The sequence below is a fragment of the Uloborus diversus genome, chromosome 3, assembly GCF_026930045.1.
Source record: "Uloborus diversus isolate 005 chromosome 3, Udiv.v.3.1, whole genome shotgun sequence".
NCBI classification, from domain to species: Eukaryota; Metazoa; Arthropoda; class Arachnida; order Araneae; family Uloboridae; genus Uloborus; species Uloborus diversus.
The window spans coordinates 30,600,546-30,619,517 of NC_072733.1; the positions used below are offsets into that span (position 1 = coordinate 30,600,546).

General features: G+C 34.0%; 1 protein-coding gene across 1 annotated transcript in view; it reads right to left on the bottom strand.

Moving 5' to 3' along the window:
* The window catches only part of LOC129218659 (uncharacterized), a 75,334-nt gene extending 65,487 nt beyond the window's left edge, over window positions 1-9,847 (bottom strand). The window contains exon 1 of the mRNA XM_054852980.1: window positions 9,786-9,847. Coding sequence (XP_054708955.1) covers window positions 9,786-9,818 — 33 coding nt within the window. The 5' untranslated portion in view covers window positions 9,819-9,847. The remainder of the gene's footprint in view (window positions 1-9,785) is intronic.
* Between the last annotated feature and the right edge of the window lie 9,125 nt (window positions 9,848-18,972).

Consider the following 18,972-nt stretch of genomic DNA (forward strand, 5'->3'; position numbering starts at 1 on the left):
TTACACCGACTCAGATACATTAGGTAGTAGTTAATAGGAGGCCCCGACTTCAAATGATTAAAAATTAAGAGATCGTATTTAATTAGTTAGGTATTTAAATAATTCATCGTATAGTAATTAAAATCAGTGTTTATTTTATAATTGGGTGCTTGGTTTAGTTGATTTTTGTACAGGAATTGTAAAATAAATTTGATTTGTACGTAGGGGTAGGAAATCGTATGTTAGTATAACCAATCATTTTTTACTTCCTCTCTGTTTTTAAAGTTTTGTTTTATAAGATGAAGATCGATGTGTAAGAAAGGAAATACTTCAGTTTCATTGATTTTGTTTTACATAGAAATAAAAAGAAATCTTTAACCTTGTGTACGAGAATTCTAAACAGTATCATAATATATTTTCTTAAAAAGGAAATATAGCAGAAAAAGTTTCCAGAGAAAGTGGGGAGGGTAAGAAACAAGGTACCTCTTTTGTAGCATTACTAGGAAACCAAAAGTTTTTCAAATACAAAGGCTTTTTGTTTTCGTATTATAACAAAATGTTATTAAGTAGAGATGAAAAATCCGAAAAAAAAAAAAACAGTAAATTTTGGGGAAAAACGTTTTTCTGAAGGGATTCATTTCCGATTCGGAAAAATTTAATTTTTCCACCTTTTCAGGAAGGTTTAACGAAGTTTTCAGCAAAAAGTGATAAAATTAGTAGATCTCATACTTAGATTCTGATGCTATTTCCTTCTCCCCCACCCCTCCTTGTATGTTAAAATACTGTACTTTGATAATGCAAGTTGTTGCATGATAATAAAATTTGCACACATCAAGAAATACTTCTTGCTATTTAATACTTCTTGCCCAAAAAATGAAATGTTTTCCCACAAAATTCTCAAAAATATCAATCATATTTCATATATCCGTGTGTCCTTAAAAAAATGAAAGTCGGTTTTTCAAGTCGCACATCCTCGTTTATTTTTACTATTTTGATCAAAACTGAAAAAAATTTCATCTAATTTTGACAACGGCTACCCGTGCCGACTTCCGCCTGAAAGTGTAAACCAGCCCGGTGTACTAGGACGAATAAGATTTTTTTTTTTGGAAGTTCGAAATTTCATGCTAATAAAAAGCGTTGCCTCTATAGCCCCACATGTACCACAATATTTATCCAAATTAAAAAATATTCAGGTGTCAATCAGGAGGCCTAAAATTTATAATTTTCTTCAAAAAATTGTTTTTTTTTTTCGATTTACCTTTTAAAAAATTACACACACATTTAAAAGATAAAATATCAAGTTCAAAAAATATTAGCGAACACATTTTCAAATCAATATTTGCAAATGAGTAAATATATTCAAAATAAAAAATTTAAACTTAAAAGATCCATATTTTGAGTACTATGTGGGAGACTTAAATATCGCAAGAGAGCAAAAATTGCTATTTAACGCCATTATCGATTCTATTGTTTATATTTTTTAGCTTGATAACTTCTTAAAATTTACCTTACATTCTTAAAAATAGAGAAATTAAATCAATTTTTTGAAGAAAATTATATATTTTAGGCCTGCAGAACACCTAAATATTTTTTGATTTGGATAAATTGTTTTGTGGTACATGTGCAGCTAGAATCAACGTTTTATAAACATGAAGTTTCAAACTTCAAAAAAGAATATTTTTTTCGATTCGGTCTAGTACAGTGTTGGTTCACACTTTTAGGTGCATCTCGGCACGGGTTGCCATTGTTCAAATCGTGCGAAACTTTTTTTTACCTAAAAGGAAAAATATAAGACGGTATGTGACTTGAAAAATCAACTTTCGTTTTTTTTGGGGGGGGGGGGGGGGCACGGACACCCTAATATCTATTTTATTAATAACTTTTGCATTCCATTGAACAAAACCCAACTAACTTTTACATAGCCCAACTTTAGAAACCATTACGCAGTTTTGATTTGGAGTTTCTGTCGGAAAGATAAATAAAAACCAATTTAGTTTTAATTTGGACTTAGACTGGATTGGAAAATAATCAAACTCGGGAAGCTTTCATTTTCAGACAGTAAAGTTACATTGCAAGGGAGGGAAATCATACTTTTTTTTCTTTCAAGCAATATCAATCATGTTTTAATGTCAATGATTTCTATTATTATTTTCAGTTTCAAAGGCAATCTAAAATAGAAATGCAATTGTTATGAGTAGACATCTTACCCAATATTATTGGTAGAACCACGATTTGACTTTTTTCTCGTATTGAACCAAGAAAGCTCTTGGTTATAAAACAAAAAAGGCTACTTTTTTCTAATGAAACTTACCTTTGTGTATTTCTGTCAAGCAGAAAAAGATGCCTGGATTGAATATGTTTTTTAATGCTTAACCCTTTATATGTTCCAAGAAAAATTAAGAAACCCTTTATTATTCATGAAAATCTAATTTTCCATTTTTTCCTGAAAAAAAAAGCTTTTCATTTCAAAATTTCTGGAAATTTTACATCTCTATTTGTAAGCAATAAAAGTTCAAAATTTGGACATATGTATTTGGAACAACATCGAGACAGCTCCAATATGTAGCGAATAATTGAACACTGGTAACATTTTATTTAAATGTCACTTGAATTAGTTTCATGAAGCAAGTTATAACGTACTAAATATAAAGACAGTCTTCAAAAATTAATTTAACTATTTAAGATACCTGAAAAGTTCATACCATAGAGCTGTCCCCTTCTTGCAACCGAGGTTTTCAATTACAACACGTTCTATTGTGTATATATATATATATACACACACAATAGAAAATCGCCCGTCATGGTATAACGAGTGAAAATCGTTTCTGCATATGAACGAAGCAATTGCCCGTTTGATCGTTAAAATTTGAACCCTAACACAAGTGGACTAACCCTAAACTCTAATAGATAGCGTTAATTGTTGACCACTTTTTCGTTTCTTCATTCTCCTTAAATGAGTCTTACCAGTAAAACAGTTAAGCTACCTGTTCCAGTTCAGCCTTGTGAAAATAAAGCATTTCCTCTCATGTCAAACATTACCAAAAATTATTATCAAATTATCATGATGTGGCGGGAGAGTCGTTGGTGACGTCAGCGTTACTCGATCAGTGAATTCACTACTTTATATATGAGGATATTAAGGTGTCCAAAAGAAAAAAATAAACGAAAGTCGATATTTCAAGTCGCACACCGTCTTATATTTTTCTTGTTAAGTCAAAACAATTGTAAAAAAAATTTATATAATTTGAACTATGGCAACCCGTGCGACTTGTACCTTAAGTGTAAACCAGCCCTATAGACTAGGTCGAAGAAAATTTTGAAAATTTTAAACTTCCTTGTTGATAAAACGATACTCCTATAGCCCAACATGTGCCACAAAAATATTTATTCAAATTGATATGTATTTAGGTGTCTAGCAGAAGGCTTAAAATTTATAATTCTCTTCAAAAAAAAAAAATTATTCATCTTTTAAAAAGTTACATATAGTTACATTTAAGTAAAATATTAAGTTCATATGTTAAACGTATGAGCGAATACACTTTCAAATCAACATTTGCAAATGAACAAAAAAATAATGTATTTAAATTGAAAAGTTAACTGAAAATTGAAAAAAATCCATATTGAGTACCATGTGGGAGTCTGAAATATTTCAAGAGAGCAAAAGTTTCTATTGAACGCTAAGTATTGGCTTTACTGTTTATATTTTTCAGTTTGATAACTTAAAATTTACCTTACATTTTTCCAAAAATGAGTAGAGAAAAATCGATTTTTTGAAAACAATTACAAATTTTAGGCCTCTTGCTGGGTACCTAAATATTTTTCAATTTGCATAAATATTTTGGGGCAATTCCATGAAAAGTGAAACCAGTAGGTCAAAATTTCATATTGCAGTTATTTTGCTATATTATACATCATTGTAAAGCTTGCAATGTGTATTTTCAGAATATTGCATTGCTTTTTTAATAAAAATTAAATAATAAATTTTTTTCCTAGTTGGAAGTATGATAGTCGGGTCTTCAAAACAATCAGAAAAAAATACCCCATTTTCAAATGCTTATTTCTAATAGCAAAATAAAAATAAACAAAATTAATTGCAGTACAGCTTAAATTATTAACATAATACTATAATAACATGCATTTATTTTTATTTTTTTACAAAATGAAATTAGGCAATTAAAATTTTTAAAAAATGAAGTTCAATGTTACGTCCGTAACAAAAATTTAGCAAAAGTTGTTGTTGCTTCCTAAAAAATCAAAATTAAAAGAAATCCTTTTTTGTCCTTTTAGCAATTCATCAGAGTAATTGTTTACCATAGTTTAAAACATTAGAATTTCTTTAGTTTTTAAAAAAATGGCGTTACAGACGTAACATTTTTTTTGTTACGGACGTAACAAAAAGCAGTACGTTACGTCCGTAACACATGTATATTTTCAATTAAAAAGAAAAAAAATACAGGATAGGCAATGAAAATATAGGGTATGACATGTAATATGATATAACAAAACTTCTGATACTGTGATTTTCAAAATTTTATAAATATTAGTGGATATTTAATTTCATTTTTTTAAATTATTGAAATACACATCGTCGCCTCAGAGCAACACATTAAGACATCTAATCCTAGGAATAAGACACGATATCCTACTGTTGCTCTGAGGTGTTCCTCTCAATGTAAGATTTTTTTTGTCCTCCAAATCCTAATTCAATTGGTGTTAATAATTCTAGATTAGCAATTAATGCTTAATAACATGCATTAAAATATTATAGAGGGTTCCTTAATTTCTTAAACTTTGCTTCATCAATGCACTATGACACATAAAGTTTTTTTTTTTTAATTTATATTACAGATATTAATTATAGTTTTTCTCTTCAAACTTCTATCATTCTGAAAGCATAGCCAAATTGATATTACTTCTTATTTAAAAACTAACTTAGAGATAAGAATTTGTCCTGTTTAATAGTTTAGACCAAAGTTACTGAGTTACTTTTTATTGTTATTTACTCTCCACAAAAAAATATTTAGATTACTGTTTCATTTAGTTTTGAAGCAAGATTTAGATTACTTAGGCAAATGTTGGCCAAAATGCATTTTTCCGATGTCAGTTTCGACAGTTTTTTTTTCCACCTTTGGCAAAAACGTGCCAATTCTATTAAAAAGCGATCGAAATCAAAGGCAACCGTTAAACTTTAAAAGAAATTTGGCAGTTAATATATTTGTTGAGAGATAGAGAAAATCAACGAAAATTCTTAAACTGTAAAAGTTCTTCCTTGTAGAAGACCCCCCCCCCCCGCTCTCCCTCCATGTTCATGTTAAAAATTTGAAAAATTTATTTGTAACTGAATAATTCCACTTTTGTTTTACTTAATTTCCCCTTGGATAATTTCACTTTTTATGACGCACCAATTTATATTTTATATTTATTTACATGGTGGTATATGGACGGGGGCTGCTCCCTACCTCCTCAAATCTTTAAAAACTATTAAAGTGTAACTTAAATGGTCAAAATAATGTGTTAATCTAGACCAATGCACTCTCTTAACAAAAATTATTAGTATACATAAGCTTTTATTTGCTTTGTGCAATTAGTATATCAGACATGTTACGTCCGTAACACTTTTTTGTTACGTCCGTAACAAATATATAAATTTCTATCATAAATTTTACAAACAGTATCCATGAAAACTTTATGGTTTTAGAAAGCTTAAAATCTCTAGAACAAGTATTTCAAAGAAAACTTTAGAAATCTATGAATAATTCACAGGAATATTGGCAATTGTATGACAATGTATACATTTTGCTGTTTTCTGAGTTACGTCCGTAACAGGCAGTTTTTAATTTTTGTCACTTTTTCTAATAAAGCAATCTGCACCCAAATTTTTGATAGCATTAATAACACCCAACTATACAACAGAAAAAAAAATTGTAGCTTTTTATGAAACCAAATTGAAATTATGAGTGTTTAAAGTCTGTGATTGTTACGTCCGTAACGGTGGAATTGCCCTTTGGTACATGCGAGGCTATAGGGGCCACGTTTTATCAAAACAAAATTTCGAACTCCCAAACATTTTTTCGATTCTGCCAAATGCAGTGTTTGTTCACCCTTCCAGCTCAAGTCAGCACGGGTTGCCGTTCAAAATTATGAAATTTTTTTACGATTGTTTTGACCTCAAAGGAAAAATAGAAGGGTGTGCGACTTGAAAAAATAGACTTTTTGAAGGCTCTAATATACATATGTGCAAAAATAATCATTCACAAGCCCATTTTTTCCCTTTCGTAAATTAATATTTTAAAATTCATAAATTAAGAAGCTAGTTTAACCAATTTGCCTTCGCTGTGCATTGAAATCCTTTCTGCTTTAAGCCTCCACTTTAAAGCTCAGCACTGGAAGTCGTTTGAGAAACTTGCTATTAACATAACTTTAAGTAGCGTATTGATTTGCTTTTAATATTTTTATCGTAAGTAATGCGAGTGGAAAATTCCGTCATTTAAAAAAAGATTAATAATATAATTAATTTGTTTAAAACAAAATGTGTTGGACAGTGTCAGACCAAAGGTTTTAATTTTCAGTTACCATTAATAATAATGACCTAATTTCTCATCAGGAACAATAACTTATCGAAAATATAAATAAATTTCAGTATCTCAATTTTAGAACATTTGTACTTTTCGAAAACGTCACAACTGAATAATTCAAATATTTCTTACTCCCCTACTTTTACGCCGGCTTTAGACGTCTCGCCTCACGTGGTCGAGATACATATAAAATTTCAAACTCTTAACATTTCCACAGCACTTTTACAGGACGGATGTATTTATCTTCTAACATCAGCAAGCTCTAAAAATAATGCTGAAAATTTTTGGCAGCAATAACAAGCACCTTAATTATTTCGAAATTGATTTAGACACTTGTTTAGCGACATCGAGCAAGAGAATCTTGACGTATTTTTGTACATTATATCTTTGCACACATTTGTTAAAATGGTTTTACCCTTAATTGGTTTATTAGATATGCAGAAAGCGTCGGCGTTCTGGTATAAATCATTTAGTCCACAAAAAAAAAAAAATCAAATATAAATTAAATAAATAAAAAGCACTGCGATGAATTAGATGTTGTAAACTAATTACACAATTTGAAAACAAATAAAAACTTACATCGAGAGATTGTTTTTTTTCTGTTTTTAATTGTGGTTTGAAAGTTTAAATAAAGAAAGTCTCAAATACTAGAGCTCTGGAGGTAAGCGACTTTTGCATGAGTGCCAATGATATAGCGTAAAAAACTACTTCAAACTTTGCTTACATTTAGATTAGAAGCACAGTTTTTAGGGTAATCTCCTATATTATTTTATAAGTATTGTGTAGGGAAAACTTGGCGTTTCTCCGACGGATATTAGGATAAGCGGAAAATAACTTTTAATTTAAACTTTACAATCACGTTGAAATAATGAATAAAGAACTGTCCAGCATGCTGTGCGGAGCATAGTTTCTACTATGAATTAAACATTTTTCAGAATAATTTATCATTAAACTGAACAGAAAGTGTTGAAACGAAAATAAAATTCAAATACTAATGAGTAAGGGAACAATTCTTAAAAGGTAACAAAGTAAAAATTTAAAATTCAGCGAAATTTTTTATCAAGTTGATAATTAAGATTGAAAGAGCTACGAATCAATATTTCTTTTGCATGCATTTACGCGTAGATATTCTCTTCGTCTTTGTGGAAGAGTTTACTTCCGCTTCAGAAGTAAATTGCTACGACATAAAACAGCAGTTCAAAATTTTATTTTTCTCGAAACAAAAAATAATTTGGATTATGGTTGGCAAATCGGGACTGGTTGGCGCATGGAAAAGGCTCATTGCCGATAAAAGTCGAATCAAGTTTACTACGGGAACACGAAAATCAAACTTGCCGGTTGGAACGATTCATTGTATGCATTATTCATGAGTGGTAAAATTAGGCGAATCTGCTTTCTAGGAGGCATGAGAACAAGAACGATAATGAGATCAACATCTTCGATGAAATCTCCCATGAAATAAATTACAAAAATTGACTGATAGTCTTAATAAAAAGCGTTAACCTTTCCGATAACGGAGTTTAACTTCCTTTGAGACGCAAATCTTGTAATGGTGCGAGCTATTGTTCATTACATTGTTGCGGGTGTCACGTTTGTGCGTATATATTGTACTTTTATCAAGCAATTTTAAACTTCGGCCTTTAATATTAATGTATGTCAGAATGTAAGCATTATGTACTATCTTATCAAGTTTCAGAAATTTCTTTGAATTGAAAAAAAAATATTTACGGAATGCGGTTGTGACGTTTAAAGTCACAACCGTAACATGCACAAATTAATATTGTAATAAATTTATCGAAACTTTAATACGTTGTATATTGCAATTTAAACACAGAGAAGCACCGTTTATACGTTTCTCTTTTATGCGTTTTAATCAATTATAAGTTTGTAAAATTGGTCCTTGCAAAGTCTAATGCACATTAAAACCTATACTTATTATACGTTTTTCCGTTTGTACGCTTTTTTCATACAGTCCCTTCAAAAACGTATAAACTGTGCTTCACTGTATACAAAAATTAAAAGCACAGATTTAAAAGTTCTAGAATTAAAGTGCAACAATAACAGAAAAAAGGTTACACGCGCAACAATAGAGCAATGTGTTAAGAAAAAACTTTTTAGCTAAGATAAAATTTAAATTTAATATCAGACAAGCATGTGCTTGTCTCCAGACATTGAGTGAATCCCTAAAGCACTGTAAAAAACGGAAAAGGTGAGAAATCGAAAAATAAATGTAAATAAAAACAAATAAGCGTAGTTTCTAGGAGCTTTAGAAAAAATCATCCGAGGCGATTTTAATAGCACATCGCTATTTACAAATACAAGTTAGCTTTGATATGTAGAGCAAGTGAATGTGTTCGATTAATACTTAGAGGTAAACTACAATAATTAAAATCTTAGATACATCAAGTTTAAAATTAAACATTTCTCAGTCCCGTGTTCTTCACCCAACTTTCAAGTCAAAACCACGAGAAGTGGTAGAAATCAATGCAAGAATGTGACAGCTCCACTTTTTTTTGCTGGTTTTGGGAATTCCATTGAAATATATCAAGAAAAATACTATCTTTCAATCTGTACAAAAACAGATATTTCCAACTAATATTTCATTCGATATTGAAGGGAAGGAGTTGTAACAGGCAACGTTTCAGTGAAAGTAATAAAACGCTACCTGTTTGTTGCATTACTTTGAAACTTGTGAACCACAAGACTTTCATTGTTTTCCTATTAAACCGAACTTTATTTTCATTAAAAATCTGAAATGCATTTGTGTTAGTGTATGCATTTATAATAAGACGACAACCCCAACATAACAATTACACTTGGGTAACATGTTTTTAAATCTCATTTGAATTTTCTTCATTGAGGCAATTCCTAACATAATATTAAAGACAAAATTTATCCCAAAAAACATTTGAGAGATTCCTAAAATTTTTCGAAATGTAGAGCCGTCTCCTTCTAGCAAGTATTTTCAAATACCACAAATTGCTAAAGTTTTGTTTACCAGTTTCGTACACCGGAAAACCAAACGATCTTCCGGGTTCACAAAATATTCCGAACTTAAGACAAAGAACACGTAAAAACAATACAACACCCCCAAGAAAAACGCTACTGCTATGCCAAGCACGTCTCAACAGCAAGACCTACTAATCCACAGAGTAGCAAAACGAAACAGCTATAAAACACGCACGTTCGGAAGAGTTCCGCATGATTTCTGGGGAGAAAGTTTGTCCTTACCTGAGAGCCGACCATGGTATACCGGATCACCATTATCCACCGCTTCGTTCGTTCACCTGACTGAATCTAAGGTCTTGAGAGGAAAGATACCGCCTTCTTTTGCACCAACACACCTGCTGCCCTCTATGCAGACCGGCAGGCTCATTTGCGTATTCGCCCAGGTGTTCTTGTTCGCTCGGACCATGCCTTTTGGCAGTTTTCACCGTAATGACGGTAGGCCGTCCGAAAAGCAATTTTTGCAACTTGCTTCTATCGGTATAAGGAAGGATGGGGATTCTATTAGTTATTTATTATTCTAGACCTTCATTTTTTTTCTGAGCATTGGTAAGGAATACGACTGATTAATAAATTAGCCTATTAGCCAATGTTGTATCATTTATGGGGATGAGCGGTGACAAAATAAAAGTTCTTGTTTTTTTAAAACTGTAATTCAAAAATACCCTATACACTCCTGTTTGTGAAAATTGCAACACTATGAAGGAAGCATCATAGTTGAATGAAATTTAATACACAGTTGAGCGGTAATGGTACAAATAAATGATTACATTTCCAAACCAAACAAACAAAAAATAGATAGAAATTAGTATTTTGTGTGGTCACCACACGCCGCAATAAGAGCTGCTACACGACTCGGCATAGAGCATAAAACAAAGTTTGAATATCTGCCTGCGGAAGAATATTTCATATTGCTCGGATGCGCAACCAAAGTTCGTCTGTCGAAGTAACAGGACGAGGATCACGAGCGAGACGCCGCCCAACGAAATCCCACACATGTTCAATCGGTGACATATCCGGGGAATATGCAGGCCAAGGAAGAAGCTGCACCTGCTGCGAATCAAGGTAGGATTTGACAGTCCTGGCGACATGTGGACGGGCATTATCCTGCTGGAATACAGCCCCTGGCAATCCTTTCAGGAAAGGAATAGCTGGGGGTTGTAATATTTCGTTTATGTATCGGGTACTGTTCAAATTGCCCACAATTCATAGCATATGTGATCATCCATGATATGCTTTGGCACCCCTGACCATAACTCCGGGTGTTTGTCCACTGTGGCGTTCGATAATGCACTCCGGAATGTGCCGTTCACCGGCATAGCGCCAGACACGAATTCGGCCATAATGGTGCCACAAATTGAAGCGGGATTCGTCAGAATAGACGACCTGCTGCAAATCAGCACGCCCACTCCTATGCACATTGGCTCATTGTAGCCGCAGGCGGCAATGGTTTTGCGTGAGAGGAGTCCTGTATAAAGGAATCCTTGCGCGTAGCCCCCGCTGCCGCAGACGTCTCCGAATTGCTGAAGCACACAATGAAACACCTGTAGCTGTTGACCACTGTGCTACCAACTGTCTAGAAGAAGCTGTGCAATCCGTGAGCCCCATACGCACCGGGTGTCTGTCATCGCGAGCTGACGTCACATTTTGGGGTCCACTCCTAGATTTCTGAGCTGTCCGACCCTCGTCCGTCCACTGCTTCCAAACACGCATGATTGTGCTATTGTTACGTTGCACACGAGCGGCTACTGCACGCTAAGACAATCCAGCTTCACGAAGGCCGACGATTCTGCCCCGTTCAAACTCCAGAATTAGCTCAAATTTTGCTTTCTTTCGTCGAAGAGGCATAGTAAAGATTCAGTTAACGTTTACTCAAGCATATAATCACCGATAATCATACATGCCTCGCTACAGTCATCTATTTTTATTCGATTCGATCCGCCGTTCAGAGGGCGCTGCTCAGCAACGCATGCGCTACCGGTCTGCAACTCTAATCATTTGCATATCATGCCCTACTTTACATTTCCTGCAATTTTTAGCTCACTTGCGTAAGTACTTCGTGGTGTTACAATTTTCACAAACAGAAGTGTACGAAGGTATAAGAAAAGGATAAAACTTTGCTAAGGTATATTTTTTGTGATGGAAAAATAATGAAAGCAAATCGGACATTTCCTTATAGTACCCGAGGAGCTTTTTAAAGTTGTTCTTTAGGCGCCAGACGATTTCTTTTTGTAAGTTTATTGGAGAATTCAGTATAAAATGCTTTAGAAAGCTTCTTTTTCGGAAAAAACTGTTCGTCAAGGTACTTTTTTTAATTCGACCGGATGACCTAGTGCTTGATATTTATCAGATCGTGTACATATTATTTATTGGTATGTATCAAAATTGACGATTCACTAAAAAAGACCACTTAAAAAAGACAACCACTTAATTTTGAAAGTGAATGGTATTTATTACAGACAGGGTCAGGGGCGTGCACATAAATTTCGGTTCCGTCACAAACGACTTTTACGGGGCCCCCTCCATTTTGTTTACCCCTTAATCTGTTCGTATATTTCACCCCTTATTTTAAAAATCTCGGGCCCCTTGAGGCTTGGGCCAACAGGTGCCAATTCTCCCTCCTGTGCACGCCTCAGGACAGGGATTCTTATCCCCTAAAGAAGAGCGCACCCATCAAATGCCACGAATACCCCGAGTGCGACAGTCCCGCCTCTCCCCCCCCCCCAAAAAAAAAAAGAAAAATATACCAAATTAAAACAGCCCCAAAAAATTTCAGAGCAGCAGCTTGCCTTATGACTACCCCTCCCTTCCCCCTCAGTCGGGTACCCCTGTTGTAAAAATACAGGATTTCAGGAGCTTAGCCGTTTTCTTAACAAATACCGTTTTTATGTTTTGAAAAAGCAAACCGATCATTCAAGCTACTACTTACAGAGCAAAGTATACGTAATTGTAAGCCTTGCATGTCATTCCACTTTATTTTTGTTGTACAATTGACGTCTGTTTTCACGAACTCCTTGGAACCACGAAAAAAGTTCTTAAAATCGAGATTTCGTAGCATAGAAACACATATAAAACTACACTGGTGTGCAAAAATTAAGGACGAGACGGTTTATTCAATATAACTCTGTACAAAAGCTTGCCAAATCAACACGTTTAATACCATAAGATCCCTAACACGTAAGGACATGTGTAATATAAGCAACACTTACTAAAAGAGAAATCAGAGGGATAAAAAGAAGCTTTATTGAAAAAGTAGCATGGAGCGCAATGCGACTGAAGGCCGAAACATCCGTGTGATGGGTGTCCAGCAAGAAACATCCGGTCTTTAGTAGGGGATATGATCTCCCCCGACTGTAAGGCAGGTTTCTTAGCGTCTGCCCATGCTGAGAACGAGGGTGTCAATGAGTTGTTGAGGCATTGCTGCCCATTCGTCTTGCAGCGCCAATCGAAGCTCCCGAATCGTTACTGGTGGTAAGGTACGAGCTGCCAAGCGTCTGCCTAGAAAATCCCATACATGCTCGATGGGATTGAGATCCGGAGATAGTGCCGGCCAATCCATACGTTCAATATCCTCACTCTCTAAGAGCTGTTCGGCAGCTACTGTGCGATGACATGGTGCATTGTCGTCCATGAAAAGGAACTGCGGACTCATAGCGCCTCTAAAAAGACGCACATATGGAAGAAGAATCTCGTTACAATAACGGGTCCCGTTGACTGAACCTGCGTCGAAGATGTGAAGGTCTGTACGATTACCAAGCATGATGCCTCCCCAAAACGAGAACACCACGGCCTCCATACCTGTTCCTTTCAATGATGTTCGAGGGATGATTGCGGCTTCCTCGCTCTCTCCAGATGAGTATGCGATGAGAATCGCTACTCAGACTGAATCTGCTCTCATCTGTAAAGAGTACTCGTTCCCATTCATTGTCTCTCCAATTCCGGTGTTCCCGGCACCACAGAGAACGCCTTCTCCGATGGGCAGGCGTTAGAGGTACACACCGTATAGGGCGTCGTGCAAACAGACCACCACCGTGCAGTCTTCTGGCCACGGTAAAACGCGATATCGGTCGTCCAGTCGCCTGTGTCGTGTGTCTAGCGATTTCTCCCGCTGTCTGCCGCCTGTTTCTTCTGGCCTGTAAGACAATATACCGGTCATCTGCGGGTGTGATTCCTCGTGGACGACCACTACTGAACCACAGGATAGCTGTTCCTGTAGTTTGAAATTGTCTCCAAAGTCGTGAAACGATGCTGTGAGCAATTCCGAACTCTGCAGCCACACTTGTCACACTGCGGCCTTTCCTTAACTTCCCAATGATTCGACCCCGGGTAAAAGCATCCAGATGTCGTCTAACAGATTGATTATTAGCCATTTCTCGCTGAGGCAGCAACTCGGTGTGATTTTAATTGCTATACGGCGTGCAATCTCTTTGCCAGAAATACTGATCTTACACCGACAACATGCTTTATACTACTCAGAAACTCCCCCATTACGTCTGCCTGCATATCTGCGCATGTGCTACCGTACATCACCTTACTTAATCTCCTGATTGGTCTTTCTGTCCGCTCTGCCTCTTCGTTCAGCTGATATGCTAATTTTGCGACTTCGTCCTTAATTTTTGCACACCAGTGTATTTGCCACGCAAACTACGAATATTTTCATGCCAAATTCTATCAATATTAGTAGACATTTTATCTTGCTTTGCGTCAGATGAAAAATACGTCTGAATACAGGTATCTAAAAATTCAGATCTGCTAAATACTTAAAAACCTTTTTCTTTCTTTCGAGAAATAATAGCGAAGACAGAAGAAAATGAAATAACAATACAAATGATGATGATACTATCTTCTTCAGTGGCGTAAGTAGAGGGGGAGGATAGGAGGTCATACCCCGACCCCCTCGAAGCAACAAAATTATCCGTATGAACACAAATTCAAGAGTCTAGAAAATTGCCTTATATTTCAAAACATTTCATTTGACTCCCCGCACCCCCCAGGAATAATTTCTCGATACGCCACTGATCTTCTTCTCTAATATATCCTGTCACTGGCACTGGAATTCTTAGAAAAGATTTAGTGTGATCTTAGGTCGAGTTCTTTAATAAGAGATTTTTGCCATCTCCAGTTCGTAGAAACGAATGAAAAGTTATATTGTTTCAATGGAAGATTATTCGGGAGTGGCTAACAGTTAGTTAAATAGTCACTGTTCGTAAATTACAGGTTTCTAAAATCTAGAGTCAGCTATATGTATAATTATATAAAATGTTCAATTAAAGATAACAATTTTATTACATTTTTGAACACGAAAAAACTATTAAAAAACTATTAAAAAATGATTAAAGATCGTAATGTATGTTGAACACTTAACAATATCAATATTATAGTACCAGCAAAATATAGGCTGTAAGAAACAATTTTTAAAAGGATGTTTAATTTTCATTAAAGCAATTGTTTGTCTGATATCTCATTACAACTAATGACCATAATTTATTTTATATCAAATCTAGATGTTGAAAAATGAATTTCCTTTGCATTTCTTTAAAACATGTTTATATTGAATTATGTTTACGAGGAAGCAGTGGAAAGCTTCCCCACTGAATCCCCATCGATATATTCCACTGTACTCCCAAAGCAGGATTTTGAAAGCAAGACTCAAAAACTGTACAAATTTTATTTGTAAAAAACAAATAAATAACATAATATAAAATAATTTAGAAACTTGTAGCTTTGAGTTAATGCATTCATATTCAACATTGAACAATAATGAAAATAACAACTGAAATTCAAAAATTAAAATGAACCTAATTTACATGGCACTGGTAGTACAAGTAAAGATAGCTGCAACTTCCTTAAAAAATGAAATGCCGATGTGGCCAGTTTCCACAGTGTTGTCATACACGGTAACTAAATTGCAGATTTTTTTCAGATTTCTAAGAATTTGTATAGTAGGAAAATATCATATTTCCCGCTGTGTCCCGTGTCCCATTGTACCCGGTCTCCCCTACATAACTACAAAGAAGACACCAGGCGAACTCATAAACTAACTTTCAAAATGTTTCAAATGATGCAATTTTTGATATAAAAAAACCTTAATGGTAGAAACTTAGCTTAACTCTATTATTTCTATATTTTACTAGTACTTTTTATTACCTGGATATTCACTTACGCGTGTGATTTTGGAGACATTGCTAATTACTTGGTAACAATCGTTTCTTCGCCACAATTCTGAAGCCAACACTACATATTAGACAATCAAAATGTGTAACACAGTTACTAAATTAAAAGCATTAAAGCATTTAAATTGCACAAGTAGCATCATGATGTCTTTCCATCCGTTAGCTCATTTACTTGCACTGAAAAGAAGACTTCTTGTAATCCTGAAAAAAGTGTTCACAATTTTTATCGATATTAGTACACTTCTAACGTTAATTTAATATTTTTAACTTTTCAAACAATGGTAAGCATTTTGACTGTGCAATTATATAATGCTTGAAACTTTAATATACGTCATAACAATGCGTAACAAAACAGATTCTTTGAAATTATGAACGAAGTATATGCAAATGTCGTTGCAACATGTTTTTTTACGAATGTTAGGCATATTAAAGTGTAAAACAGTATTGATTTCCTCATCTTTTTACGGGTGTTCTGATAATCATTAACTTAAACCATGCCCCTTTCAGGGCTCTTGTATATTAGGATCTAAATATTAAAATAATCCACTAGCATAGCCAGAATACCCCCCCCCCCGTCTGGAGAAGGGGGGGGGGGGCATGTTAGTCATAACAGTTTTTACCTGCTTATGAATAACCATATTAGGGTTGGTAATAGTTTTTAAAGCAAGGGCTCTTGGGAGTACGCCTCACTCCCTTGGCTGCGCACCTGCGGAACCTGAACTTCAATTATCAGAGGAGTAAATTCTAGTACATGACATATGATGCTTTCAGAGCTAAAGTGAGCCAAGTCTACTTCGACTTGATCCACTTCAGCTCTGAACGCCTCATTCATAAACATAACGTTTCATTGCCAGAATCTACGACGTTCACAACTGAAGTGGATCAAGCCAAAATGGACTTGATACACTTTAGCCCTGAATGCCTCATATATGCATCATAACTAGTTGTTCAATGCACTTTTGTCCTTATTTTTTAATTCTTAGATAAGACCAAGAAGATAGTTAAGTATTTTTGAAAAAAAAAAAAGAGAAACCATCAAGAAATAAAAATAGAAAAATAAAAAAGAATAGGAAAGAAAATATAAAAGGAAATCAGAGAGAGAGAGAGAGAGAGAGAAATAAACGGGAATCAGTTAACCTGCTCTAAGATTTGCGTCACCTTAAAACAGCGAAGACAACAATCTGGACAATCAATGTCGGTATTCGAAAGATTTTGCTTGGAATGACAGATGAATAAGTTGTCAGGTTTGATAAATGTCAAAATGTAATTGTAAGAAGGCTGACTTCTATCATGACGACATTGGATTTTTCTTCACTGATTTCGGAGATACAAAAATAAAAGACTTTCAACAATGCTATTTCCCTGTTTTATACACCGGTATTACACTCCTTATAAAGAAAGTTTTGAAAGAATTCCACTTTCGTGTTTCTGTTTTGTGGTGAACTGTGTTATTTTAAGGCTGAAAATAATCGGCTAGAAAATATGATACTTTATTGATTTTTTCGCTGAGTTAATTTGTCAAATTGATTTCATTTATAATTTTGAACCAATTTCACCGTAATTTCTGTACTAGATTTATTTTTCGAATTAATCCCAATTTTAATTTTAATTATGTTTCATTAATCTCCAATAATTTCTATGCAAAATGCATTCGTGCATTTAATCCCACAAATTTACCGCATTCTAACATGTTGCAGTGGAATTAAATTGTTCAATGTCAGAAAATTAAGATGAATTTTATTTTTACCTTAAATTAATTTTTGTGTTTTATCTTCATGGTCATTGTAAGTTTCATTTTAAACAAGTTTTATGGGAATATGATTTGGTACAAATGTACGAGATTTCCATTTAACTTGAAGCAAACTCATCATGTTCATTTGAACCAACACCCACTGAAATGATCACCTCAGCATTTGAAGTACAGATTTGAAGTTCAAAATTTCTATTTTATGGAGAAAAAAAAAATGAAGTGCTGAAATTTGTTTTAATAAAAAGTTATGCGAAAAATGGGTCTACTGATTCATTCAGTTATTGTTTTAATCTAAATAAAACCTTGCACGTACTTAATCTGGGAATTTCAGTCTCCAACTGTAGATATTTCGTTCATGGGTAATACCGGTGTCAAATTACATTTTTTTTTGTCATTACATCCCATTTCTAACAGTATATCGCATTTGGCGAGGGATTTCTCGTCACTCCGTGAAATGTCTGGCCGATTTTAGAACTGGATAACTTTAAGTTTTGGTTGTAAGTATGTGTATAATATATAATTGATTTCTCAAAGCCAGGGGGTTATATTTCCCTCTCCTGATACTTTTAAATGACGGGCCTGTAAACAGAGTAAGTAACAGGGTCAAGTAACAATCATATTTTTTTTAAAAAGTTATCATTAACTTACTCAAAGAATTTTGCACTCATTGGAATAGAAGTGTAGAACTTAGCATTAATTATTTTTTAAGATAAATTAAACTAAACATTTATTGGGGATCCCTTGGAGATTTTAAATTGAATTCAAAACTTCATTATTGACTTTTCATAGGTTTTAAATTAGAAAAGTTTCATTTTTAAAAAGTTTTACAATGAATAAAAATTTTAATGAAATGAAATTAAAATATATTATGTGCCTTTATAGATATATGAAATCTGGCATGCCTTTTGTTTGCACTAAATTTTTGTTACAAAATGTAAAAGCGTCAAATTTTTTAAGTTTACATTTTTTTTTTTTTTTTTTTGAAAATAAAATGAAAGAAAAGGAAAATAGTTTACAGAAAATTTAGTGAATTTCCTTCCTTCATACTATGTACAAATGGATTGAGCATATCCTACTCCGGCAACAGAAGGGACTCAACTCAAAAATCATCAATTTCTACAAATCGAGATGTTAAAACCTCGTAAATTTGTACAATCAAGTGCCTACACTTGGGACAGTTTAGAACTTTTACCTTTAGTTGCATATTAATCATATGTTTTTCATTCGAACGAAGTATTCTATTTTTAAAATGTGCCTTGGTCCTTCACCTTAGGACTAAGTATAGATATGTAGATATATCCATTTAAAAATAAAACAAGAGAATGTTCACTACCCCAAGTTAGGGATCCCCCTCCCTAACTTGGGACACTTAACATTTTGATCTTTCTTTCATGTATATGATAATAATTTGGGACACCAACCATCATTTTAAAAAAGTCTATTTTACAACTTAATAAAGAAAAAAAAATCCCATTAGATAGAAATAATA